The 27,905-nt window shown below is 36.2% G+C and overlaps 1 protein-coding gene across 1 annotated transcript in view; it reads left to right on the top strand.

Moving 5' to 3' along the window:
- The window catches only part of IFT88 (intraflagellar transport 88), a 43,329-nt gene that overhangs the window by 6,882 nt on the left and 8,542 nt on the right, over positions 1-27,905 (top strand). Inside the window, exons 11-24 of the mRNA XM_031066088.1 lie at positions 566-680; positions 779-1,010; positions 2,532-2,602; positions 3,286-3,372; positions 5,913-6,012; positions 10,892-10,978; positions 11,582-11,768; positions 12,363-12,471; positions 13,905-14,055; positions 15,206-15,321; positions 18,164-18,216; positions 18,723-18,788; positions 20,493-20,599; positions 26,311-26,365. Of these exons, the coding sequence (XP_030921948.1) occupies positions 566-680; positions 779-1,010; positions 2,532-2,602; positions 3,286-3,372; positions 5,913-6,012; positions 10,892-10,978; positions 11,582-11,768; positions 12,363-12,471; positions 13,905-14,055; positions 15,206-15,321; positions 18,164-18,216; positions 18,723-18,788; positions 20,493-20,599; positions 26,311-26,365 (1,536 nt within the window). The remainder of the gene's footprint in view (positions 1-565; positions 681-778; positions 1,011-2,531; positions 2,603-3,285; positions 3,373-5,912; positions 6,013-10,891; positions 10,979-11,581; positions 11,769-12,362; positions 12,472-13,904; positions 14,056-15,205; positions 15,322-18,163; positions 18,217-18,722; positions 18,789-20,492; positions 20,600-26,310; positions 26,366-27,905) is intronic.

The following is a 27,905-nucleotide window of genomic DNA, read 5'->3' as shown; positions in this document are numbered from 1 at the left end:
AGCTCTCATGTCTGCCACTCAGAGTGGGTGACAGGTATTCATAATCTCTGACTTGGAGAGCCAGACCACATTCAATTATACTAATCGTGAAGTCTTTTCTTTCCACAGACTAAGCTAAACATAAAGACAAATACATAATTTTCTCATGTCACACATGCTATGTGGTCTTCTCTGTTACTATTTTTTTTTCTTTTGACTTGGCCTTTCCCTCCTGAAAGCTTCTTTTAGTATTTTGCGTATCTCTGAGACTCCTACAGTGGGTTTTTTTTTTCAGAGATGCTTATTTGCAGTTTCTTTCTGGAGAGCACTATAAATAATCTCCACTTCATCCCTCAATTCAAAATCAGAATACATCTTTCATGATAGTTCTATTCTAGGTTTCATCACTACTTCATCTTCTCTCTCATCTTCTCTTGAGTTAAACTCAAAGAAGGCAGTTCTGTGCAGTGCAGCTTTAAAGGGACATTGCTATCCTATAATGAAGACAAATTTATTAAGGTGGTGTTCTACTCTGTCAGCTTGAAACACTTTTAAAATGTTGTAACTCATTGACTCCTTTTGATAGGTATACTGAAGGTAAATATGGGAAATATTTATTTAAAACAACGGAACTATTCCAAAGCTATCAAATTCTACCGTATGGCTCTAGACCAGATTACTAGTTCCCACAAACAGATGAGGTGAGTTTCTTCTAGGAGGCATGCTTATGAAATACAAGTTTTGAATACAGTATGATTTAGTAGTTAAAAATATAACCTAAACATGATTTCTTACTTAGGATAAAAATAATGGAAAATATTGGAGTTGCATTTATTAAAACTGGCCAATATGTTGATGCCATTTCTTCATTTGAAGAAATAATGAACATATCCCCAAACCTGAAGGCAGGCTTCAACCTGATCCTATGTTACTTTGCTATTGGAAATGGTGAGCAAATGAAGAAAGCCTTCAAAAACCTCATCGAAGTTCCCTTGGAAGTGGATTATGAAGATAAATACATTTCTTTAAATGTAAGTTTGAAAAAATTAAATTGTGTTTTTATATAGTAAATCAGGAGAAAGAGGGAGAGATACTGAATGCTTGGACTGCACTGAATTTGGAAATTGATGTGTATTTAAGTATCTAAAATAACTTTTTTACCAGCATGCATTTAGTGTGGCAGTAGTGCTCAGGTATGTTAAATAATGAGAGAATGTTTAAATCTCTATTTCCTCAAAAGAGATGATGTGGGTTTTAACCCACACCACAAGATTGTCTTCATAATGATTTTGTTGAAATTCATTTGGGCTTCTTTACATAGCTCACTTACTGCTTTACCATCTTCATTTATATAAAATTTTAATAAAATATTTATAAGGTAAAATAAAGGAGCTCAATAATAAGTGGGTTAATGCAAGTTTCCTCAAGTGAATGTTAACAAAACTTGTAATATTGTAGTGTTATTTTACAGGAGAAAACTATAGTGACATTTACAGATGTTTATTTTAGTTTATTAGACTCTGCTGGAAACTGGACTTTCTTTGACTTTCCATGATGCTGAAGAGAGGAAAAAATAATTAATAGGTTTAGGGTCACTCTTAGAAAAATCCTCTATAGAAAGATCAAAGCTTTTATCTTCTAGCAGTCTTTTTTTCAGTGATGCAAATCTTTCAGTCCTAAATAACAAATATATAACTAATCTTCAAACAAAGCTTAAGAGTAGCTGTTGTTTCCTATTGTCATAGCATAAGGAAATAAATTTTTAACATACAAAGCATACAGATATATTTATTGATATATATGTATATATTTTAATACATTTTATATAATTTCTTATATTAGAAATTATATAAGAGTAAGGATCATTAAGGCTTTGAATTAATTGAGGACCATGTAAGATTATTCATTGGAAGAAAGCCTTGAGACTGCAGAAGTTATTTCTAAGGGTAGGCAAGCTGTGGTTTTAACAGACATTCCAAGTTCTCTGTTTTTTTATTAAGAGGTCAGAGAAAAGATCACAGTTTCCTTCTGGTCTTTATTTTGCATAAATCTATGGTCTGTCCCAAATAAACAAGGAAGGGGTGGCTATCTGACATACCCTGCATAACTTCTTTTAGAGGTAGCACAGATGTGTGATAGAAACCATAAGATGATCATACAAGTTATTGTAACGAGGAGGTAGCGCAAGTCCTCATCTGCTGAATGGCACGGTGATTCAGCAAATGCTTATTTTTAAGCATGAGAATATTGTCAGTGTGATCTGCAGCCTTCCTGGTGTGACACGACATGAACTACATCTGTTAACAACCTTAATGTGAGCTGTGACAACACACATAAGCAGAAAACCAGTACTGAAGTAGTTGTAATGCTGAATTTCAGAGTACATGATTAGAAAACTACTTTGAACTGAAGCTGACTTTTTCAAATATGGAAAGTAAATGACATTATAGACTATTTATTTACATCAATTTGTGGTTGCAGTCATACTGTCTATAAAATAAGTTAAATGTTTGTATGCTGGTATAATTTGCAGTTGTTTTGTCCTCCTCCAGGATGATCTACATACGAATCTACTGATTGAAGCCATTAAAAATGACAGTTTAAGTCAAATAGAACGTGAGAGGTAATGGTGGACTCTGTTCTTTCTTGACTGTGGTGCCTTGAATTTTAGCTCCTGGAAGGATTATCTGTCTTGTCACCTGTCCACAGCTCTTGTTACAAAAATGTCCTCCCAGTTCTTCGGAAAGAACATGCTCAGAAGAACCAGTTGGGTCACTCAGTTCAGTGTGCTGCCCTAAAGTAGAGTACCTACCCCAGATGTTACAGGGTACGCTGCTTAAAACTCGTAGCATTTGAGATTTTTAAAAAATACAGCCGGTGTGCAGTGAAAGGAAAACAGAAAAAACTCAGATCTTACTCATGATACAGGGGAATAGTAGTAACAGGGAACTGGTTACATTGACTTCTGAGATTCGTACTGAGTGCAGGAAGAAGCCAGAACACACTTTATTTTGGTTTTTTTCTATACATGTTTTGAAATGGTGCCGTAGAATTGTGTGCAGATATAGAATGGTTTGGGTTGGAAGGGACTTCAGAGATGATCTGGTTCCAGCCCCCCTGCCATGGGCAGGGACACCTCCCACTAGATCAGGTTGCTCAGATCCCCATCCAACCTGGCCTTGAACACTTCCAGGAATGGGACATCCACAGCTTCTCTGGGCAGCCTGTTCCAGTGTCTCACCACCCTGACAGTGAAGAATTTCTTTCATATTTTTGTGTTATGTTTTTGTGGTTTTTTTCCTTTAGGAAGTCTTTGGCAGAGGAGTACATCATGACAGCTGCTAAACTCATTGCACCGGCAATCGAGACATCTTTTGCAGTAGGCTATGACTGGTAAGAGTCGAGTGGGGCTTCTTTTTGTCTAAACTCGGTCAACTCTTGTGCTGGTTATGAAACCAGTTCAGAGATGGAAGCAGCTTGGGAAACACAAATCTCTGTGCATCACAAACAGCAACCAGGCTATTTTCAGTTTGCCTCCTAACACAACAAAGCATTAGAGTGTGTTCTGTCTTAAAAAAAGTATTTTATCATCAAATGCCAACTCTTAATTACACATTTTATGGTGTTCTGAATTCACACAAAAAGTTCAATTGAATTTGAAAATTCCATTTCAAAATTGAAAAGCTTTTAAAAGTCTCAGCACACAAATGCTATATGGAAGGCAGTGCTTACTAGTCTTTAAGGTTGGGGATGGCATAATGAAGACTTGGGGTGCTTAAAAATTTTGATTACTCCATAGAGTCATTACATAAAATACTGGAACCTAAATTTTAAGAAAGATTTGTTTTAATTTAATTTATGAACTTAATGTTTATTAATATAAACTTAATCTACCATTTCTTAAAACACTTGCATGAGTGTACCCAGTGATAGGCTGCTGACACAGTTCATCATTTGGACTTTATTTTTCAGTGTACAACTTAGCTTTTGCTTTCTGTGGTATTTTCTATGGCAGAATACTCTTCTCTTTAAAAGAAATTCAATTAGACACGCTTCCTATAATGACAGTATAAAAATTAATAGCATAGGTTTTCCAAAATTTATTTTTAGTTTTGTATTATAAGGGCTTACTTTGATATTTTTTTAATAGCATCAGAAAAGAATATGTATGCAAATGAATGTTGTGTATTGCAGGCACAATATTACTAATATATATTATTAGTGTTTGGGTAATGAATAATGTTTGATGGGAAAAGAAGACTGTCTTTACCTGGGGATTATGGCCTGTTAGGATTATTCTCAAATTTTGCAGGTCCTATAATTATAGTTTACTAAGAAAGCTGTTTATACTAACAGGAAACAATCTCTCACACAGGCATGTATTGTCTGCTACAGTCCACAAGGTGGTATTTGATGGTTTAATAATAATTATAATCTTATCATTCCCTACTTCTGCCATTCTGAATTATCAGGATTTAAATAATATGTCTTGTGAAAAAATAGGTTGTTGTTTTCTAATTTGTTAGCATGAGCAAGTCAGATTTGTTTGCTCTTTGTCTTGTATTTTGTACAGAAAAACTGGAAAAGGTTGTCAGATACTCAGTTTTCTTAGTGCTATCCACAGAATACTTGTCATGGAGTAACACTCTCAAATGTGTTCTGGCTAATTGAACAGCTTTTGCTGAGATCTGTAGGATTGTTTTTTGGGTATCAGGACAGATGTACTCTTTGTTATTTTAAGCTGAGGTATTCAAGCCCAATGAAGAAGTTTTAACCGGCAGCTTGAGCATACTTTTTCTGTTTATAAATTTTATTGTGGGTCCTCTGAGTATTAAATGTACTTTCAATCAAATTCATTTTATTTAGAGAAATAAAGTGGGGACAAATATTCTTCAGAGTTTATAACTTTGTACTTAAAATGTGACATAATATTGGGACTATTCTGTCTCTGGATAGTTAGATCTCATGGCATTTTATGGTTAAAAGATGTTTAAACTGACAGTTGAAAATGCTTTTTTGATGTTGCAAAGACATCTGTAATAAAAGAAGAAATTACCAATTTTTATTACAACTTTTTCTCTAACATAAAAGGTGTTTGTCTAAAGATTGTCCACGTGCCAAACCAATTATAACAGCAGGCAGTTTGTTGAATTAAACTTCTGTTGGCAAAATAGCCAGTTATTAAAAGGAAAGAAGGTGGCTTTCCACCAGTTAAAAAAATAGTGGAAGGTATTAAGGAAGCATCCCACAAGTTGTTCATTTGCTGTGCCTGTTTTCCAAATGTTTGAGAGAACAGGATATGCATACAGTAAATAAAGGCCTTACTTAAATGATCAGGCAGCTGAAAGCAGATCACACCAAACCATGTAAGACAGTGTCTGTGAGTGAACATCCAAACTGTCTGCTGCCTTCTGTTCTGCACTCTTTTTGCAGAAGACCCTAAGCCACAAATTACTGGGGAATGACCAGAAAGAGACTTATTATTAAGACTTGATTAGTATTATGGTGTAGCTCAGGGACACTGTCTGTAGTCTCTGGCTTCGTTTAGTAATATTTTTTATAGGTTAGGTAATATGTGCATCGGGAGATGAAATTTGAAAAATCACATTGTAGAATGTAGCTAAGGAAAATGGCTTGAAAAATTATTTTAGTCAGTTTTTGACATCAAGTATTGCTCAGTGATAGAAAATAAAGTGATATTTAGGCAGCTGACTTAAAAGAAACAAGAGTTAGCAGAGATACTGTAATTAAGGTGGGTTATAAGACTGAAATATTCTTACAGGTATTTTTAATCAGAGTGTTCTTTTCCACTGTGATGAAAGATGAGCTAAGAAAATTCAGTTTGGAAAGCAAATTAGCTGAAAAAATATGTAACTTGGAGGCATTTGCATAGATGCATTTTGTTTATCTTCATGGCTTACTTTCTGTTGCAGGTGTGTTGATGCAGTGAAAGATTCCCACTATGTGGAATTAGCCAATGATCTGGAAATAAATAAAGCCACTACTTATTTGAGGCAACAGAATTTTAACCAGGTATAGTAACTTCTCACATTAGTACTTTTCAATACTGTATTTGCAAAGATACTTTTGTTAGCCACGGCATATTTTTTGGCAAGGGAAAGTGTGACTTATACAAATAATAATTATTTTGATGCTGATCAGTAAAATAACTTTATAAAAACACTGACAAGAGACAAATTTTATCTAAATGAAATTTCTGCTGTGGAAGTTAGAGTGAATACAGTGCATTTCAAAATCAAAACGCCTAAGTATAGTTTTCTTCACTGAGTGTCCCAGCTGTCATTGCAGTTAATGGAACACAGGTAAGTACAGTCAATAGAGCCTAGAAAGCCTTTGCTAATAAGCTTCGGGGTGTTTTCATTAATATGAGCTGAATCTTTCTCTCAATTAGGTTGGCTATAGTACCAGTACATGCAGCTGCACCTGCTATGGATAGTTATTGTTTATGCTCTGGTATTCCTACAGCTCCCCACATACTACAGCATTCCCGAAAATACTGTAAATTGTCCTTATACTTTAGTTGGCTCTTTTGTTATTCCATTACATACAAGGCTTGGTTTGGAATATTAGTAGTTAGGAAAAAAGCTTCATCTGAACAAAAACAAACTCAGATATCTGAAAGGATTTGATGTGTTTTCTTTTAAAATGCACTGGTACAGTCAGTGATAGGAGTGCTTTATAAATAAGAGGGAATAGAGCAATCCCCAGCTGTGCACAAGTGGCAAGAATTACAGTAGATCATATACAGCAAAATTAGAGCTGAAGCTGTGAAGCTGTTATCTTCTAAGGTCATTCATATTCCCACATCTTGGAGGGATGCACACAGGGCCACATGCTTAACTTCAGCCTGCTTTTACTTCTATATTTAAGCTTTTCTGGTCTTCTGAGCAGCTCTTGCACTCCCTGTCTGTGTTGTCCTCTTCTCCTTCCCTGTGGATACAGCAAGAAAGTTATCCTGTATGTCTGACTATTGTGATTTAACCCCAGCTGGCGACTAAACCCCACACAGTCACTTACTCCCTGCCCTGTTGGGATGGGGGATAGAATCAGAAGAGTAAAGGGGAGAAAACTCATGGGCTAAGATAAAGAGAGTGTGATAGGTAAAGCAAAAGCTGTGCACAAAAGCAAAACCAAGGAATTCATTCACCACTTCCCATGGGCAGGCAGGTGTGTTCAGCCATCCCCAGGAGACCAGTGCTCCACCATGCATAATGGTGAATTGGGGAGACAAGCAGCATTGCTCCAAACATCCCCTCTTCCTCCTTCTTCCCTCAGCTTCATATGCTGGGTATGACACCTCCACCTGGGAGGTCTGGGACCTCCCTTTGATCAGCTGGGGCCAACTGTCATGGCTGTGTCCTGTCCCAATTCCTTGTGCGCCCCCAGTCCACTCACCGATGGAGTGGGGTGAGGGGCAGAAAGGCCTTGGCTTTGTGTGAGCCCTGCTTAGCTAAACCTGTGTGTCCTGGTTTAGAGCAAATTTGGGAGAGAATCCCCAAAGGGGCTCCGATAGGAAAGCAAATTCAATCAGCCCCTCCCCGCAACCAGTCTGGGAGAAAATACCTCCTTGGAGAAAAGTGGAAAAAAACTGTTTATTAAACAGTAAAACCTAAACAATATAAAATAATAAAACCTCTTGCTGCTCCAAAAGAGATGACGAACTGAGAAAACCCCTGTTCCTGAGTTGCAGCTCAGCTCACTCAGTCTCTGATCAGTCCCTCCGGTGCTGGAAATGTTGCAGGCCCGGCCTGGCCCGGTGGCCGCAGCTGCAGCTGCCGGTGCTCCCCTGGGTGTTCAGTCCAGAGCAGGTTTCAAGAGGTGCAAAGAAAAGGGGAAAAAAAAGCACAGTCCAGGGAACTTCTTTGCCTCAGCTAGCTAAACTAACTAAAAGTAAAGGAGAGCTCTGTCCCGCTGTCTGTCCATCTGCAGACAACACAGTCCCGGAGCAGGAGTGTGGAGGAGTGAGAGCAGTGTCTGAAAACAAACTGTGTGCTTCCTCTCTCCCCCCTTCACTCTCTGCAACAAGTCTTAAAGGTACAAAACTTACTATTCAGCATAAACAAAAGAAGACGACTGGGGATAAAAGCATCATATAGTCAACCCAGGACACAGTTATCAATAGCTTCCAGCACAAACCCAAAACAGAGTCCCATACAAGTTTTTATAAAAAGAATTAACTATCCCGGCCAAAGCAGCACATTGAAACCTTTTCTGAGATCAGGAAGCCGTTTGAGAGTTTGCAAAGATTTGGGCAAATCTGGTAGCATTACTGATGATAGCTTTTGAAAGGTGAGAATGTTACAGGTAGGTAAAAAGTCTTATGATCTCAAGAATTTATTGTTTCAATGGTAATTTTTTGTGATTTCCAGTTAGGGTTCAGTAAAGGTTAAAAAAACTAAAATCAGTTCTCATAGATAAAATTAGTTACAGAAATTGTTGGTGTTTTGTGGAGTACCTCAATGGAGGGAGAAGGAAGTCTGTTGGAAGTTAGGAGTAAGGGGAGAAGAACCTTTTTACTTGGATTATGTGACAGAAGATCTTTAACCTGCACTGGAATCACTTAACAGTAGAGTGGGACTGCAAAATGGTGATGACAGAACATCTTTATATTTGTTTTGTTCTAATACAGCTGCAGCTGACATTTACATTCATCCTGCCTGCCTGTTGTTCATATACTTCCTAACTCACCAACTGCTCAACACACCTTTGGCTGAATAACAAGAATGGAAATTTTTTAAAATACTCAGTTCCAAGGCTGAAGTTTTATTGCATCTTAAAAAAAAAACAAAAAAAAAACCAAACTGAAATAGATTTCTCCTGTTACAACAATGGGCTGTATGGGTTCATCATAATGAATATATTATTTTAAAACAGTCCTTGCATATAAAATAAAATTCAAAGGAAAATTACCACATTATGTTTACTTGTGTGTATAAAATACTTCAGTTTTTTAATATCAAAGAAAAGCTTTGCAAATTAATTTAAAAACAAAACTCTGCACGTTAACCATGCATCTTAACATCTCTGGCACACCCTGCTGGAGTCAGACAAACTAATTTGAAGTTTAACTTCTATAAGCAAATAATTTAGATACACTGGAAGCAACTCACGAAGAATAGTTTGGATAGTCTGTGTTTTGATTGTTGAACCTAAGTAATTGTTATTGTTGGGATTAAAAAGTTAGAATTTCTTTAGAAATCTTTAAATGTAACTGATGATGCAGTACTACTTTACAAGCACAAATGGAATATTGCCTATGGATTTTCATCCTAGGACTCATAATTGCTGAAATGGTTCAAGAGACCCACAACATAATTTACCAGTAAATAAATTGAGTTCAGAATCATGTGAACTTTTTGTTATACATGAGAAGGGCATTTCTGTCAGGTCTTTATCATCCAAGGTACCATTAAGCAGTACAAGCAAAGGTAAATAAATGAATACAATGAGAAATGGATTTTCAGAAAGAAATTTTGAACTGTAAAGCTCTAAATTCACCAAAAGTTAATTCCATGAAGAGGCAAATCTTTGCTTAAGAGTAGAGTACCTCAGATATAGTAGTGTTACATCTGGAAATATTCGGGATTATTCCCTTCTTAGAGAAAGTCACAAATATATATGTATAAAAAAGTTTAAAAGTATCATAGTTACAATTCTTACATTTCTGAGATCACAAAATCTAGAGCCTAACTTATGTAATGCTTTTCTTGATTGAAATTGGTGTTTTTTAAAAGAATTTTCTATTTGAAGAATATTAGGATCATTAATAGTTCATAGTTCTTGGGTAGGATGTAGTTGACTGAATCTATGAACTACATTTAGCTGTATGTATTTTGTCATTTTGCACATCATTAATACAGTTATGGTTTTTGTGTACAGTAACTGTGAAAACCATGTATGACAGACAGAACTTCTCTTTATGTTTGTTTTGGCATTTGACATACAGTATCATGCCTTTGCTTTGATATGTAAACAGCAGCTTAAAGATTTCATGCAAAGGAGGAAGGAAACTTTTGACTTGCTTATGTTGATGATTAAATTGTGATTGCCACATCTGTGTTGTAAATAGATGATGGAACTGGGCTCACTGTGATATTCTAACAGTTTGTGTTGTTAATATGAATATTTAGCATAATGGAGACAGGTTTATTTAATAATTTAGTCTGCAGTTACAAATGTATTCCATAGTCAATGAAAAGAAAAAGCTGCCTTTTATATCAGAGGGATTTTTGTAGTTTATTTGCTATAAATATGCTCCTTTTTTTTTGTCTATAAACATGTTTATTTTGAAGTTTATGAAATTTGGTTTTCATGTTCAAGTTTTAAAAAAAATCTTCTGGCCTCAGGTTTCACATTTGAGTACTTCCTAAATTTAGACAGTTGTTATTGTCTTGTTACACAAAACAAAGGCACATTGAAATCCAGTCCTACCCTATGGTGTGTATTTTTTTATATAGTGTGTTCTTTTTTGGATTTTTGATAAAGATTTTATGTCAATTCTTTGGTTTTCACTTAAAGAACTAGAAAAATAGACATGAGAATTTTCATTAGTTGACTAGATTAAAAGCAAATCATCTAACACTGCATTTTGTACCTACAGAATTGTCAGATACCTGTAGTTCACAGTAGCCTTATCTAATCTAAATTTTGGATAGGTAATAAATAGCCAATATTATTGAAATATTGTGATGAAAATTGATATTGTATAAATATAGATACAATTTTGTGTGTACATGCTTAGAAGTGTGTGTTACAAGCTCTAGTAATTATCGTGTATGTGAGTATATGAGTTGATAATTTCAGCTGTTTGTTACTGTGAAGTTTGTCAATGCTTTCTGAAAGGATTAAATTCACTTCAGTGTGAAGTAAGTTGTTTCCAAATTATTTCTAGGCACTGGAGACTTTGAAAATGTTTGAAAAAAAGGATAGTAGAGTAAAGAGTGCAGCTGCAACAAACCTTTCATTCCTTTATTATTTGGTAAGTGTTTGCTTCACCAAAACCAGTTAAGAACTGTGGTTTGTGTAGCAACCTCTGTGTTTTTGTAGCAATACCTCTGTATTTCTGTGTCTGCCTAAATAATCTCTGTAAACAAGAAGAAACTGCACCTTAGAGTAGTTATTCTGGAACACCAGTTGGAATTTGGATCAGATCCCTTTGTATACTGTTAGTGGGAAGAAGAGTGAGATTGAGCCCCAGGCCACAGGAACATGCTTGCCAGTTGGATTTGTGCAGAAGCTCAGTGGCTGCATTTAAAACATTGGCCCTGGGACCGGAACACATGAAATGGGTAGCTTAGGCAGGTGTTTGTATATGAAGTTAGTAGGGTATGGATTTTTTAATTTCTTTTTTTTTTTTTAGTAAGTGCTACTTTATTGCAACAGAGAAAGGTTGCAGACTGAATGGGACAGAGTGGCCACTTGAAGGAGATGATCTACCTTATGCAAATATATAAGAACTATTTTAGGATGGAGTAATTGGGTTGTTTTTCATCCTCAATCCCCTGAAATTCCTGGAAGAAGCCACAGCTGCAAGAAAGTTACTTGACAAATGACCAATACAATGTTTGTTTTGTTCATGTAGGGGAATGAATTGGAACAAGCAACTAACTATGCAGATTTAGCAGTAAATTCTGATAGGTACAATCCAGCAGCTCTAACTAACAAAGGAAATACTGTTTTTGCAAATGGAGACTGTGAAAAAGCAGCTGAATTTTATAAGGAGGCTCTCAGGAATGATTCCTTATGCACTGAAGCACTTTATAATCTTGGTAAGTCACAGGTGCTATTGTGATTTAGCTTTTGACTGAAGGTAACACAAGTGTTTCTGAGAATCTGTCTTTGAAAGTTTTCTTATAGAAATATGTGTGAATTATTATTATTTTATCGAGTTATTTATGTTATGACAAGGTATTAAATTTTACTACATGTCTGTTCTGCAAAAAAAAAAAATCCCAGTGTTAACAACATAATTAGTAATTGCAGATGAATAAGTTACTTTGAAGATTAAGAAATTCATACTACCCACTAAAAGGATACCAGTGTCAGCATTATTAAGCCATCAGTCATTCTCCTCTAAAAGCCTTGCCTTTCCCTCATTCATGTTGCTCAAAAAATAAGATAACATAAGTTCTTGGTCTTTGACTGAGTTCATGTTCCTTGTGAGTTTATCAGTTTGGTGGGTCATGCTGACTGATAACAGTTCTGTGCATGGCTCTCACGAATCGAGAGTCCTTTAAAGTCAAGGCAAGTACACTGCCTCCAAGTACTGTGTTTCTATTTTGCTTTTCTTGGTTATGCTTTCAGTTAATATACTGAAGTAATCTGTTTCTCATTATATTAATACTGTAACCTTTATTTTTTAGGTTTAGCTTACAAGAAGTTAAACAGGATAGATGAAGCTTTGGATTGTTTTCTGAAACTCCATGCAATCCTTCCAAATAATGCCCAAGTCCTTTACCAGCTAGCAAGCATGTATCTTTTTCTGGGTTGTTATAAGGAATGGTGGTTTTAGTAAATTCATTTAATCTGAAATACGTGTTTCAATCATGTCAAGGCAATTTAGAAATTTACTATGGTGTCCATTATAGTAAAAACTATTTATTATCTGATGTTTGTGAGAAAAATGAGACCAGAACTTAACCCTTATTGAATATTTCCAGTGAAGCAAGTTAAGAATATTAAGACTGCTCACATTGCAGGGATTAGATTTACACTCAGTATTAAATTGTGTCATGGAATATTTTAAATGCTGCTGGTTTTGCTATGAAAATAATATGGCAGATGTAGCACAATTAAGTAAAATATTTAAGAAAAAAAACCATATAGCTAAGAAATGTGACATTCTGTTCTGAAAGCTGTTTTCAGGTTAGTTAGTGTATGTGTAAGAAAATAATTGTCTCCCAGCACTGCAGAAGCTCAACAGATTGAAAAGCTGAGGGAAGAGATTGGCTTTGCACATCACCAGTGAGACCTAAACTGTGAACTTCTTTAACAACGCTTCTGAGAATGTCCAAACTGTAATAAAATCCTCCCCAAGGCAGAACAGATTCCAGCTGATGTACTACACTTTTAAGAATAGTGTAGGTAATAAAAATATATTCTAGTCAGTAAAATAAGTAACCTCCAAACATATGAAAGATCTCTGATCTCTATTCCATTATAGACCCTTTACAGCAGTACAAATGGCCCAACAGCTCTGTGTCCATCTGGGGAAGAGCTTCTCTGCTCCACTGCTATGTAGAACTGCTTTCCACCAATTCTCAGAAGCTTCTTCAGTGTCAGGTGGGATGGAGCAGAAGCTAAAAAAACAGGTTGGGCAGTAGCTGACACTGCCAGAGCTCTGAGCCATTGTGCCATTCAGGAGGGAATTAATTCACTGCAGGCTGAGTTACAGCTAAAACTGCTGTTCTCTGGACCAAAATAGTCTGGACTGTGTTCCTTAGACATACAGCAGAAAACCCTCCTGCTGGCAAAAGGCTGCTCTTGGGAATAGCAGTTTTACCTAATCACTTTAGAACAAAATGCTGCTAGTACAGAAACTAGCCAGGTTGTAAAGGCTGCAAATAAATGGCCTGGCTCTCACCCTTTCTTCATATAAATGAGGAAGTCAAAGTCAGATTAGTGTCAGAGAGAGAGAGAGGACAAGTGAGCCCAGAGTTCTGTTGAGTCCAACATGGTTCTATGGTGAAAGAGCAGACAAAGTCTAAATACTTTTCTTCTTCTAGCATAAGAAAAATATTTCTGATACAAATGAAATTATGAAAACAGTGTGGAAAAAGAGTCATTGTATCTCCACAGTACACTGACTGGTGTAGTGTTCAGCATGTGGATTGCATTAGGCAAAGTATTAGGGATTTCTAAATCAAACTACCATTGGCATCAGTCCTTGACTGAGGAAAACTCAGATACCAGATCATGGAAGATCCCAATCAAGCCATAGAGTGGCTGCTGCAGTTGATCAGTGTAGTACCAACTGATCCACATGTACTTTCAAAGCTAGGGAATTTATATGATACTGAAGGTGATAAATCCCAGGCTTTTCATTATTACTGCGAGGTAATTTTGCTTTTTCAATGCACTTTATCCTAAGTAAAAAAAAAAAATTTGCCATAGCTTCCTATATCAAAATAACAATTGATTAATTTAAATCCTATAAAATGTCATCCAAAAAGAGAATCAAAAATGGATACTGGGGGAGAGTTAATAAAATCTGATTTTTGTAGTCAAATCCTAAGGAAATATATAGGCTATGTTTCCATGTGGATATTGGCCTCAGACTTTAATTTTTTTTTAATGTAGTCATTGTTTACACTGACCTGTAATAATATTAATTTAAAATATAGCCTGGGACAAAATGAAGTCGGGATATAATAGAAGTAATTTTAGAGGTGTGTGATGTGACTGAGTTGATTGGAAGCTGTGTCTGTATAATATGGAGATACATATAGATTGTGTTTTGTTTATGGTTGGAAGTTTTTATGTGTATTTTAACAGTACAGCTATACATTATGTACACACAGTTGGCTAAAGATAGGCAGCTTCTTTCATTTCAAACCAGCTGTACTACTGTCCATAGTTTGTAGAGGTTCTTCTGTGTTAGAAACGAGAATAAGACAGAAGTGTCTGGTGCAATCTGAGAGTTCTGTTTCTTTATCTGTGCAAAGTGAGGATGACCAAATCTGTGTTGCAATCTGAATTACCAGTTGAGTTGTGCTTGATGATAATTTTGCTGCCTGATTCAGAGGGAATTTCTAAAAAGATGAAAATGCTATTAATGTAGTTATTTACAGAAAGAAATGCTTTGGGGTGAGTTTTCCAGCAGACTGATGTGAATGTGGAATTGGGCACTTATTAGTAAGCATTGTTTAATATTTTAGGTAAGTTGTTCGTACATAGATGTGATTTCAGTAAATGTTTTTGCTGTTACAAGCTATTTAAAATAGTATTTTAAATAAGGCTAGATGGAAAATGTGACAGACTCATCTTGGGTGACTTCTAAAAAGCATTCTGCAATTAGAAAACTTAGCATGCTTTTTTTTCCCTCCCCACCAGGATCACTTAGTGTAGCACACTACTTCCATTCATTTATATTACATGTTTTGGGCATCTGGAGAATTAAATACTTGAGTAAGATATTCCAGAAGCAACATAAAGATGTTGTTTATCACTAAAGTTGTGTGGTTTTTCACCTTTCCTATTTTGTCAGTCATACCGGTATTTCCCTTCCAACATTGAGGTCATTGAGTGGCTTGGAGCGTATTACATTGACACCCAGTTCTGTGAAAAAGCCATTGAGTACTTTGAAAGGGCAGCACTTATCCTGTAAGTAGTTATTATTTTCTACCTACTCAGGTTTCTGATTAGACATCCATCAGAATACCTAGAGATAAATCAGCTAGATAACTTTAATACTATAAACAAACAGCAGGGTTAAGAATATTTTGTGATATTTTTTAATTTTCTCAACTTTCTGTTCATTTACAGCGTGTTTTTGCTCTTACTGTGCATTTCAGTGTTAAACAAAATCTTCCATTGGGCACAAGATAGGGTGTTAGGTATTAGAACCTATTTTTCTCTATTATCTGCCATTAAACACAACTATGAAGTGAAGAACAGTTCTCCAAAGCCACCAAGACCTCTTTCTCTATGGCTTCATGTGAAATATTTCCTTTTCTATTGTTTTATTTTGTGGTGAGGATTTGGTGGTTCAGATAAGTGCATGTTTTGGCTGATCTTACTGCATTTTCTCTTTTCACATGACTTCTACTTCCATCAAATAAGGCATATAAGTAAGCAAAAACATGCAGTGCTGTACTGCCAGTAATCAGTGAAAATAAATTGACAAGCTAAACTGATCCTGATAAAGATATTTGAATTATACTGAGTTTAGTTCAACAACTTAATTGCTGAAATTGTTCTTTAGCAGAATATGATGCGCTTGAGTAAGTATATAGGCCATATACTTTATTTTAGTTCAGAAAGGACCTCACTAGAGAATGGTTTATAAATAAAATTTGGTCAAATTTAAATTTGTAATCCAGAGTTCAAAGAGAATTCTAAAAATACACACACAGAGTCTTTTTATGTGGAAACAAATATATGTCTACAGGTTCATGAAGAATTTTGTGTTAATAGATGAACTAAAATTCACTCCCAATAAGTGTGAATTTCTTTATTTTGTGTTTTAGGAAAACTATGTAAAATTATGCAAAACTCTGTTATAGCATCTCTTGTGATGACCTAAAATTTGACATTCTCTTTGTTCTTGAATCTGAATTACATGTATGTACAAAACAGCATGTGAACAAAAAATTAATACAGTATAATTCAAGGAAAAAATGATTCTGCATATAGGTTGTAAGAAGTTCAGTAAAAAATCCTAACTCTGGCTTTGAGATGCTTGGGTTAGAGTAGACCTTAATTACAGATGAGAAAATCTAAGGTTTAATTAAGGATTAAAAATGAAAAAAAAAATAGAAAAAAATAGACTTCACTCAAATGGTGACTTATTTATAAAGAAATAGAGAAGTACTTTAGACAAAAATACGCAGGAGAGCTAACAGAAATCACAGTTCACACGTTTGCCAGTATTCTTTTCCATACAAATACTGGCCACCTTAAAAAATCATTTTAGTCAAGCTATGAGATTTCATATGCTGGCATTCACGGCCTTCTTAGAAAATTTGGAAAGAAACAGCTGAGAATAAGAGGAATTATTTCATGATCTTATTTTGGCAAAGATTTAAATATTTCGTGCTTCATGTAGCAGTCACTCCATGCATGAAGTATGTGGATTGTAAAGTACTTACAAAGAATTGGCATATTAAATTCTTCAGTATTACTTGTAATCCCTCTGTAATACAGAAAAATGTTTTCTCTGTGAGAGGAGATTTTTAATTGTAGATAACAGAGCATAAATACTTTGCTGTTTATTTGGTATTAAAAATAGAGACTAGATATGCTAATTGATAAATATGAATGTAAATATAAATGGCTACTAACTTTAAATAAAGTTGCATTTTAAAATTAAATCCTTATTTTAGCTGTCAACAGCATTTTTAATTGTTTAGTGCATTCAGTGTTTTAATCACAATAACTACTTTTTAAATTGCATTCTGAGATAACATGTTAGACAATGAAATGGGAAACGGTTTTTCACTATCTTATTTTTCCTAGCATGCTGAAGTCTATCCTTGATAAGAGGACTTAGTGTAGTTAGTACTTGGTGCTGACAATTTATTCTCTCTAGAGTTTTCATAGTGAACTGAGTAATAAATTCTATTATGGTGTGTGTTTGGCTGCCTTTGTTTGCAGGAGACACATTCAGCTGAAACTAAAAAGGCGCAACGTTTGTATTTCATGAACTTGCTTGGCAACTACCAGGCAAACAGATTGCTTAGACTTAAAAATGGCCTGTGCTATGATTAGAGAGGAAAACTGAAGAGGATGAGTATAAAATTATTCTGAATATATTAACTTACAGAACCTTTTGGATATGATACTATTCAATTGTAAGCCAAATGTGCAAAGTGCTTTGGCTTATAGAGGATGCTTACACTGTTAACATGAAAATTTCCTAATTTTCACATTGTCGTGGTAAAAATGATGAAAGAGTCCAACAGTTTTATTGTACATGCTCAAGCATCTCAAATATTTTCTCTGACCATACTGTCACCATTATCTGCTAAAAAGAGAAGGACAGGCAGCAGCTAGGACATCAAGGTGGTAGCACAGAGGAGGAGCCACAGTTCAAAGCTGTGAGTAGGGACTGTGTTTCCTGGCAGGAATCCCTGGGGCACGCATGGGACCCTAGTGATGGGACCTCCTCAGAATACAATTTAGCATTTTGTTCCTCCCCCATTGCTGTACCTCTGACAAAGATTAGTGGTTCACATGTCAGGTCTACTCGTTGTGTCTGGGCACAGAATCATGAACCTCAGAAAAACTCTAACATGGGACTGAAAATGAGTGACATGGCGTCCTGGAAACAGGTGTGTGATGCAGTGGTGTGTGAGTTGAGCAGGATACATTCTTTCTGGGAAGGCAACATGCTAGTTGAAACATTGATTAGTAGGTAAATAGTAGGTCTTTACCAGTGCTATGCAGATTATTTTGCTCATTCATTGTTTGGCAGTGTACATGATTTTGTTTTATTTATATCCAGGCCAACACAAGTGAAGTGGCAGCTGATGGTTGCCAGTTGCTACAGGAGAAGTGGTAAGTTCTGTAACTTTTTTGTTATTGCTTTCAAGTTTGTAACATTTTTTTGTAATTCATTGAGGTTGTTCAGCTGGGAGAATAATGAGAGGGTTTCATAGGAAGCAGGGAGACAGACTGGGGTCTGCAGTTCCAGGTCATGGAGCACCAGTTTTAAACTGAATAAGAGTAGACTTAAACTGGGCATAAGGGAGGAATTTTTCATTGTGAGCATGGTGAGACACTGGAACAATGGTGTCATAGAGGAAGGTCAAAAACCCCAAAAATCAGTAACCTCCTCCTCATTAATTCTGTTATTTACAGAGTAATTTGGACTGTTTTCACGTACTTTTAATTTTTACTATCCATTAATAAAGAATGTTAAGTTTGATCTTACCAAATTTTGTCCTACAATATAAAATAATTTAACTATAAAGATTGATTAATTTTAAGGTGTTCCAATTTCTCATCAAATATTCTTTTTTATGTTTGAATGTGTGGATAGGCGATGTTTGTTTTGTTTACAGGCAACTACCAGAAAGCTCTGGAGAAATATAAAGTCATTCACAGAAAATTCCCTGAGAATGTTGAATGTAAGTTGTCTCCTTCTGTGGTGCAACTATCGAAGGAAACTTTGTTACATTGAATAGGTGTGTTAGCAATCATGTGATGTATTTTTCATACAAAAATACTTCCATTAACTAATATTTTTATTCATGCTAATGCTGCATGGTTTTTGTGACAACACTGACGGGTGATTTAAGATATATGAGGGTAATGCTGAAGAAGAGCAATGAAAATAAACTTTAACTGAGTTTCATCAGATGAGTTTCTTTCTCATACACGTCCTAGATTTTATAACTATGTTACTCATTTAATCTTTCTTATGAAAAATATATGTATTCGTACTTCTAGTTCCTGTTAGTTGAAATTTCTGCTGTGAATTTCTAGATACAAGAAAATCTTATTGCTAAGTTTTATCGAAGTCATTGTTTCCAAAAAAAATGTTGAGGGTGAGATTTTGTTGCTGGGTTTTTAACTATAGCTGGTCCCCCAGTCTCTGGAAAATCCATAGAGGATTTCAAACTAAACTGCAGGAAACACAGCTTTGAAGAGTAAGACACTTTGCAAAATCAGTCACACCTGTACTCTAAATAAAAAAGCCCTGTAGAAAATAAGGGTTGTCAGTGGTTGTGTAAACATTCTCTTCCATCCCACACCATGCCTCACAAATTCCAAAATACAAGGTTGTTGCCAACAAGTCTGTGCTTTCAGATGCAATGTGGGAAGAACAGTCATTGTATTTTATTTTAAAATTGTATCATTCTGCTTTAACAAATTTACTGATTTTTTTAAAGAGGAATCACAGCTCTCTTGTACAAGTGAAATTCAGTACTGTAACTCCTCCAAGTTACAAGCAAAATATGTTCGTGTTGGTCACACATATTTCAGAGGGGCATTTAGTAAACCTTTTAGAATGCAAATGTGTTTCTTAATGTAGTTTCTACAAATTCCACAAATGGAGGCAGGAGTTAGGCAAGACAGTTTAACTGATTTAAGTTTTCTACTGCTGAAACAATGGTTCTTCCCTCATCCATCACTGAGCATGGGCTTCCTAAACCAGCAGAAAACTAACTTAGCACAAAATGAAATAACATGTTTGTGAAAGCAGTCTGAAGAGAATGGATCATGTCCTGCTTGTTTCTGCTTCAGTTCTTTGAAAGGAATGTTAACAAACACACAGGAATACAGTGTTTTCAGAGTTTGGTAGAGTGTTTCAAGAGAATGTTTTTCAGGGATTCTTTTAGTTCAGTCATACAGTTACATTTGATTTTTATGTCAGCTTTGTTGGGGTTTAGTAATTCTATAAATATTACTCTTTAAAAATCAACCACAGACAGAGGAATAAAACATTTTGGTTCACTTGGCATTTGCAAAATTGTTTTCAACAAAATTTTCTTGATAGCAGCTCCTTAGTAATATTGTAGTATCATTTCTATGCTTTCCAGCTTCCAAAATATTTTGCAAATGTCAAGAGTTCTGAGCCAAAATACTTAGTATGCCTTTTGCCTTTCACGTATACCAATGATATTTGTACTGTTCATGGATACAGGCACAGAGAAAATAGTGAATTACTTGCAAAATATCACAACTTGTATAGTGATACTGGACTGGAGTCACCTTGTTTGCAGTTATTTGCACTGTTTGCCATTCTGCATGTCCAGTTCTATCAGGATGCACTTGTAGTTTGACCTGCTTGTAAGTCCTTTTTTAACAATGCTTTGCTTTCCAATTAGGCCTGAGATTTTTAGTTCGTCTCTGCACAGACATGGGGCTGAAAGAAGTCCAGGAATATATAACAAAGCTCAAAAAAGCAGAAAAATTAAAAGAAATCAGAGAGCAGGTAAGTTTGTTCCTGTGTGTATTACACAGTATTGCTGCAGATGTAGATGAAGCTAAAGTAATGTTTATAATACTTCAAGACAAAATGTGTTGTTAACTTCTTGGTTTATAGAAGCTTATATTTTGGGGGTTTGGGACATTTAGTTTTAAATTACTGATCAGTCTTACATCTGTCTGAATAGTTTCTGAGCACCAGATTTTCTGTGATTTTTAAATACTAGTGAAAGATGGACTATGTGGACATGAGGGAATGCCAGAGCCACTCACATAATTCAATGTCTGTGGAATGTCGTCTTTCCTACTCACTTGCCAGATTTCATTTAATACTTCAGTGTATTTATGAGCCAAGTAATAATGCAACTATAGGGAGAGATGGGAAGCCTAAGAATTTGTCCATGTAAAAGAACTCCTTTTTCATTATATATAAAACTGCAGCATTGACATATTATATAGGTAGAAGTAAACTATTCATGTGAGTGCCAATTTTTAAACAAAAAAAAAAAAAAGAATTCCATGGAAAAGTAACAGGCTGTGAAAGGTATGAGATCATAACTTGTGTTCTGTTCAGAAGACTGAGCTCACGTTTGTGTGTGTGTGCACTCGTGCATTGTTTTCTTGCTATTCTGGTGATAAAATAAGATTTTAAAATTAAAAACAGCTGCTTGTTTGAAAAGCGTTATCCATGCTGTTGAGCTGCAAAGTATTCAAGCAAACCAAGCCTATCCAGAGAATTGCCTCAGAGCTACATAGTCACATTAGGATACTTTAAGTATTAACTAATTTACTCTGCTCTTAGGAACACTTATTGGTCCCTTTTGATGACAGATCACGTGCATGTGCATTCTTGGCTATTTCTGCTTAAGTTCCAGGGAACCTGAGTATGCATGTGAATACGGGGACACTTTAGAAATGAAACTCACAAGGGGAAGCACTGACAGAAGGATTGCAGCTTCATGCTACAACCACACTTTGAGGGGCTAGCTGAGGTGTACTGACTGGGTTTTTCAGTAACTGTAAAATTCAAAGCACTTGGGAAAATGGACAAAAAAAAAGCAGTCCACAGCTGTAGTGGGATTGATATTCCTCCATGTCTCCCCATAACTGTATCAGTAAGCAAAACATGACCGGGTATAATGTGCCTATTCTGCAGAGCCCACAATTAAGAGATTCACTAAAGTGTGTTAAACAGCCTTTGCTTGGTTTCCGATCACTGCGGTGTCAGTGGTACACGTAGTTTGTTGCAGTAACTTTCAATACCTCAGTGCTTTACTTGAAAAAGCTCACCAACAAAACCAGTTAAAATTGGTTTATTTTATAGTTGATTAGAGAGAAGGAGGTCCCTGGAGAAGAAAACGCCATTTCTTTGAATGTAATTCTGGGCTTTTTTCTACACTGAAGGCATTAATTGTAGATGGGCAATGTCAAAGACTTTAAAGAAAACACCTTTTTTTCTTTACAAAAGTTAATATTTGAATACAATTTAAAAAACCCTAAAAATTGTCGTGTCTCTTTCCGTTTTTTTCATATGGGAAGCAAGAGCTTTCCCAAACACATTACTTTCTAGTGAGGAAAAAGCTACTGATAGAATATTTAAAAGTTTAAATCCTCTAAGTAACTTAAGACTTTACTAACATAAAAATTATGTATAAATTATGGGGGATTTTTCATTCTGACTTCTTTGTGTTAAGGAATTCAGTAAGTCGTACCTGAAGGACAGAAGTATCAGTGGGCTCGACCACAGACTCGTGGTTGCACAAGTTATTGCACACTTGGTTTAGACTGTTCAGGCTTTAACAGTGACCATAATTCAGCCATGATGTAGGAAGCTCCCTCTGTGTCTTTCATTTCAGTATTCCTGTTTAAGAGTGTGTCGACTCTATCCTGTCACAACACTAACCTTGCAAAGCAGGATCACAGAATGGTTTAGGTTGAAAGGAACATTTAAAGATTATCTAGTTTCAAGCCCCTGCTGTGGGCAGGGACACCTTCCATTATCAGGTTGCTCAGAGCCCCATAAAATCTGACTTTGAGCATTTCTGGGGATGGTCATCCACAGCTTCTCTGGGCAACCTGTTCCAGTGTCCCAACATCCTCGATGTATTTTTTTCTCCTTCTCTACTCTTTCTCAGTTTAAAGCCATTATTCCTTGTCCTCTTGTCCTGTCACCACAGGCCTTAGTAAAAAGTCTGTCCTCATCTTTCTTTTAAGACCCCTTTAAGTATTGAAAGGCCACAACAACCCTCCAGAGTCATCTCTTCTCCAGGCTGAACAACTTCAACCCTCTCAGCCTGTCTTCACTGGAGAAGTGCTTCAGCTCTCTTTTCATCTTCATGGCCCTCCTCTGGGCCCTCTCCAGCAGGGCCATGTCCTTACACTGGATGCCCCAGAACTGGACACACAACTCTGGAGCCTCAGGAGGACAGAGTAGAGCAGATCTGTCTAGAATAGATAGAGTGTCTATGATGGCACTTTTAACTAGTCAAAGCTTCAAGGTAGATCTGCTTAAATATTTCCTCTAGCATGTTACCTAGAAAACAACAACAAAAAAAAATTAATTCAGCCTTTTGAATAAGCCTGGTAGTACTGTAGTTTAAACTAAACCAATTTTCATTTAAGCAGATAAAATGAAATGCAGTAAGTTTAAAAAACCCAAACAAACCCCAAACAAACATGCCTCTTGCCTTTGTGCCCCCTAAAAACCACTGCCAATAATAAAACTACAACAGGTTTCTTGTCAGTTCTGTCAACTTCATTACTGCAGACAGACTAGTGTTTCCAGCCTGAGTAAGCTCTGAATGGGAGCAAAATTCTGCCCCTGTGGTTCCAAGTACAAGTTTTGAAGTACTGTCTTCAAAACCTCTGAAGTCTGATCAGTTGCTTTCTGCTCCTCCTTGCTGCTCCTTGTCTTGGCAGGACATGCTCCCATCTCCTTCTTCTGCCTTTCTCCCGTGCCACACTCTGAAAACTTTCCAAGTTCCTCCCAAAGGAAAGCAACAACTTCTTCTGCTCCCAAGGAACCCACTGACACAGTTTTCTTAGAAATGAACATCATTGTAGTTGGTAAAGGAGCAAAGGAGCAAAGACTCTAAGGAAAGATGTTTCAGGACACACTGTGATTCAGTAGGCAGCTGTCCTGCATTAGTACTGGAGTATTTTTCTGTGACAATCTCTACATCAGTGCTGTCTTGCAAACAATTTCCCTGCAGTTCCTTCTTTTGCTATTGATGTTATATCTGGATTCCCATCCTCTGATTTTGGGTTTGGGAAGGTTTTTTGTTTGTTTCTTGGTTGGGGGTGGTTGTGTGTGTGATTTTTAGTCTTCTCTCTGCCATCTGGCTTTGGAAATTACTAGGGGTTTTTTCCTAAGTTCCTTCTGTCATCCATGACCATACAGTCATAAACTGTACTTTCTAGTTCTAAAATTACCAAATTTTAATATTTCACCACCTAAGTTTCCAATAGGAATACTGGTTTCAGTTAGCAGTACCAGATACAGTTCAATTACTGCTCCCAATTTTAGACTCACCCTTGACTTCTCAATTGCACCCAGTAAAGACAAAATAGGTAAAATGCTAGGGTAGTATACCTGCATTTCACAGTCTGCACACAGACTTTGTTTTCCTGTAGAAATTTATCAAAATTTTCTATTTTGGCAATGTTTTTCCAGAATAAGTATATCCACATGGAGTATACCAAAATAAATATTCTGGAGTACTTATTTCCCTCAGTTTTCAAATATGGACAAGTTGTTAAATACTTGCAGCCAAGAATCTGGGAACATCTGTGGAGTTCATTCCCTGTAGAAATTTTTCTCCCTGCTTCTCACAGCATTTAGTTTTTACTGCAACCTTCATATGTTAGAACGTTCGGGGGGTGGTGGGAGTACGAGGGGAGCTGGGGTCTTTTGTTTCTGTTTCTTTGACTGGTTTTTTTTTTACTACATTAGTCTTCCTTTTTCATATTTCACTCTAAAAAAGACAGGTAATAGTGTAAAAGTTCACAGAGCCTCCTTGGCACTGCTGTGCACACACATTACTGTTTATTTCTGTTTAGTGAGCTTAATGATTGAGAACAGGGCTGATGGGCTGTGCTGAGAAGCAGTGATGAGAGGTGCAAATGCTGCAGGGGCCTTACTGCCTTTGCCTTCAGGCATCCACATCTGGGCTAACCATCCTAAATGTCTTTTGCAGTCATGGGAGAAATAGGCATTTTTAGGGTGGAAACCTATTTTGAATGTCTGCTTTTAGTGTGGGATTACTTACAAACTACTCACTTGGAATTTTACAGGAATTAATCATATGTTTAAACTGTAGTTATTATGTTATATTTTGGGAGGAAGGTCCTAGGGTGTAAATGCCAAGAGGGCACTATCACATAGGGACTGCTTCCCTTGGGTAGACAGAAGCTGAGCTGCTGTCAGACTTGCTGTCAGTCATTCAACAGTTGGGAGAGTCTGGACAGGCTTCCTGAAGGATTGGTATATGCTACTTCACTGGGCTGTGAAAAGGATATTTAATCCAAAATTCAGAGAACATATTTTAGGCTTGAGGATTTCCCAAAGCAAATAAAAAAGTGTGAGAAATTCTGGTCCCAGACTGAATTGCTCCAAGACCAGTCCTGGTTTCACACTAGGCTCAATGCTTTCCTGTCTGACTCCTGTGGGTTTTGATTTAAGAGTTCTTCCTTTTTCTGTTGGCATGAATCTTGAAAATTCTTTCACTTCTTTGGTATCATTCCAACTTTGCCAGACTTCATGATATTTTTCTGGTGAAAAATGAGTGAAGAATTTAGAGTAATTGACCTGAAGACATGATGTGTGTTTTAATCAGATCCTGAATTTGTATTTTGAAGTAAGATGCAGAGATATTTTATTAATAGCTGAGTGCTTTAAACATCAAGTTTTTGTACCTACCTATCAAAAAGTCCCTCACTGAGGTGTCCTGTCTTATAATTGACAAGATGTATGCATAAGAAATCTTGTGTTTTGCCAGAAGATCTAAGTCTGCCATGTCATACAAAGGTATTGCTTTGATAAACTGTTAAAATTTTCAAATAACACTCAAAAAAACACAGCTGGGAGATGTTTATGGTACCTTCCCCTATGCAAGAGAGCTGACTTTTTAAACACAGCCTTTAAAGTATTTACCTTCACCTTTATCTTGCATTTAACACTCAACAGCAAATTAAATTTTGCTGTGAAATACTGTTCTGTGCCAAAAATTCAAAATCCAAGATCCATAGGGTGAATAGTTCTTTTTATAGATTCCTCCACTTCTCCCTTTTGAGTCTTTACAATAATAAAATGCTTGTGGGATTTACAAGATGTTAATAGGCAGAGGCTACTTTGAACTTGTGCAAGGAGGGCTGTGTTGCCTGTTTTTTCAGCTGTACTTTACAAAGGAACATCTGAACTATTTTTAGGCACATTCCTTATATAAATTTTATCTGAAGAAAAATAATTTACTGAGATATTCTACTTGAATTTCACAGAACTCCTGTTTTATGTAAACATTGAATTTAACCCTGGTTTTAAGGACAATTTTGTGTGTTGAAAAACAACCTTTAGTAGTTACAGTGTAGCAAGTCTAGTTTGACGTTCTTCTACTGTTTTATTAACAAGCTGAGTTTAATTTTCAGTAATTTTCTCTAATATGTATTACTAAATGAGGTTTTTTGTTCTGTTCTTTTCAAACCTTTTCCACTGTTGTGCAGCGCATTAAATCTGGCAGAGAGGGCAGTGCACGGAGCCGCAAAGAGGGAAGTGGTGGTAAGTAGTCAAGGCCTCTGCTTAAATATCAGTTTTGACAGGACTCTGAAGAAAACAGATTTTCTGGAAGCGTTTCTAAAGCCTTCTTTCATCCTGAAACACACACAAATATGCACTGAGCAATATGTGCTTCAGAAATTTTGTTTCATACTTTTTGATTTTTGTCACTGCAACTGGTACAGTAGCATGGATTTGGTCCCACATTTATGTTTTATATACAGGCCTTATTGTATTCCTAAAGCTAAATTTCTGATTATTTTCAGTACTGTGGACATTAATGTTTTTATCCCATTAACTTGGTATTTGAACATTTTTAACTTCAGAATATTTACTAAAAGGAATCATTTATTATAACAAAACAGAACACATAAGCCATGGAAAATAGGAATTCATTGTTTCTTTATTTAACATGAAGAAAAGGGAATTTTGTGGCCACTGTGTAATCTGCTATGATAGGTGTTTGTTACAAGTTCAGCAGAGTGTTCTGTGCAGCCAATTCTGTAATAAGGATAACATACCCTTTACTATCTTTGAGCTCTTTCTTCCCCTTATCTCTGTATAGCAGAACTGAAGTTGTGGAGTCTTCCCTAGAAGGAAGCTTCCTCTCTGGCCACTCAGTCTCTCTGCTTCTATAAATTTGCAGTCCTGATTTCCATAAATGTAAAACTCCTGCAATGTAAGTCAGGAAACTGCCCTGTATTGTCTTTTCTGCACTAGGTAGCCTGCATATTGCAGGGCTAATGATTTTTCCGTACCATTATTAAATCCATGAAATTAGTAATGTAAACCTTACAGTCCCCCACTGCTGCTCTAAGGAAACTAGAAGACTTCAGGCTACTTCAGCCACCTGCAAAAAACCCAAAAACCAAAAAAACATACTTTAACACAAAAAGGAAATGGTTTCTTTGTATCCTGCTTTTGGTTTACCTTGATATCAACGGGTTTCATTAGAGGATATCTCCAGTAAATTCTTGCCTCTCTTCCCTTCCTTTTACAGAGAAATATTTTATGATGTGTTTTTTCTTACTTGGTAATCTTATTTCTCCACCTACACAGCAGATATTTTACTACACTTACCAAATTCTATAGGGTCATGTAAAGTCATGGCAATTACTAATGTAATCTGAAGATGACCTTAGAATGCTGTTACATTTATGAAGACTGCTTCCCTGGATTTTTTGAGGCCTAAGAGTGAGTGTTAGGTCCTTGAGAGAGATCTCATTCCTTTTCCAGCTCAGTAGGTTCACTAGAGAAGCTTTTAGATAATTTCTTGATGTGTGGAAGAAACAACCATTCACCTAGGATTGAATTTTACCTGTTCTGGGCCTCAGGCCAAAGTAATTATTTAAGTAGCAGAGCAGGGTGGAAGAGGATGGAGAGTTTCTGGGCCCTCCTTTGTTACATAAACCCTGTGATCAGGCAGCCAGCTGGAGGTGCCAACAAAACAGCACTGTGAGACAGGATTGGTCCCTGTTCTCTGGCATTAAGAGGAATCCACTTCGGCATACAGCAAGTAGAAATGAAGAGCAGCATTGGTAGC

The sequence above is a fragment of the Geospiza fortis genome, unplaced genomic scaffold (assembly GCF_000277835.1).
Source record: "Geospiza fortis unplaced genomic scaffold, GeoFor_1.0 scaffold16, whole genome shotgun sequence".
Lineage (NCBI taxonomy): Eukaryota > Metazoa > Chordata > Aves > Passeriformes > Thraupidae > Geospiza > Geospiza fortis.
The sequence above is the reverse complement of the archived record's forward strand: the minus strand, read 5'-3'. Positions and strand labels throughout refer to the sequence as shown.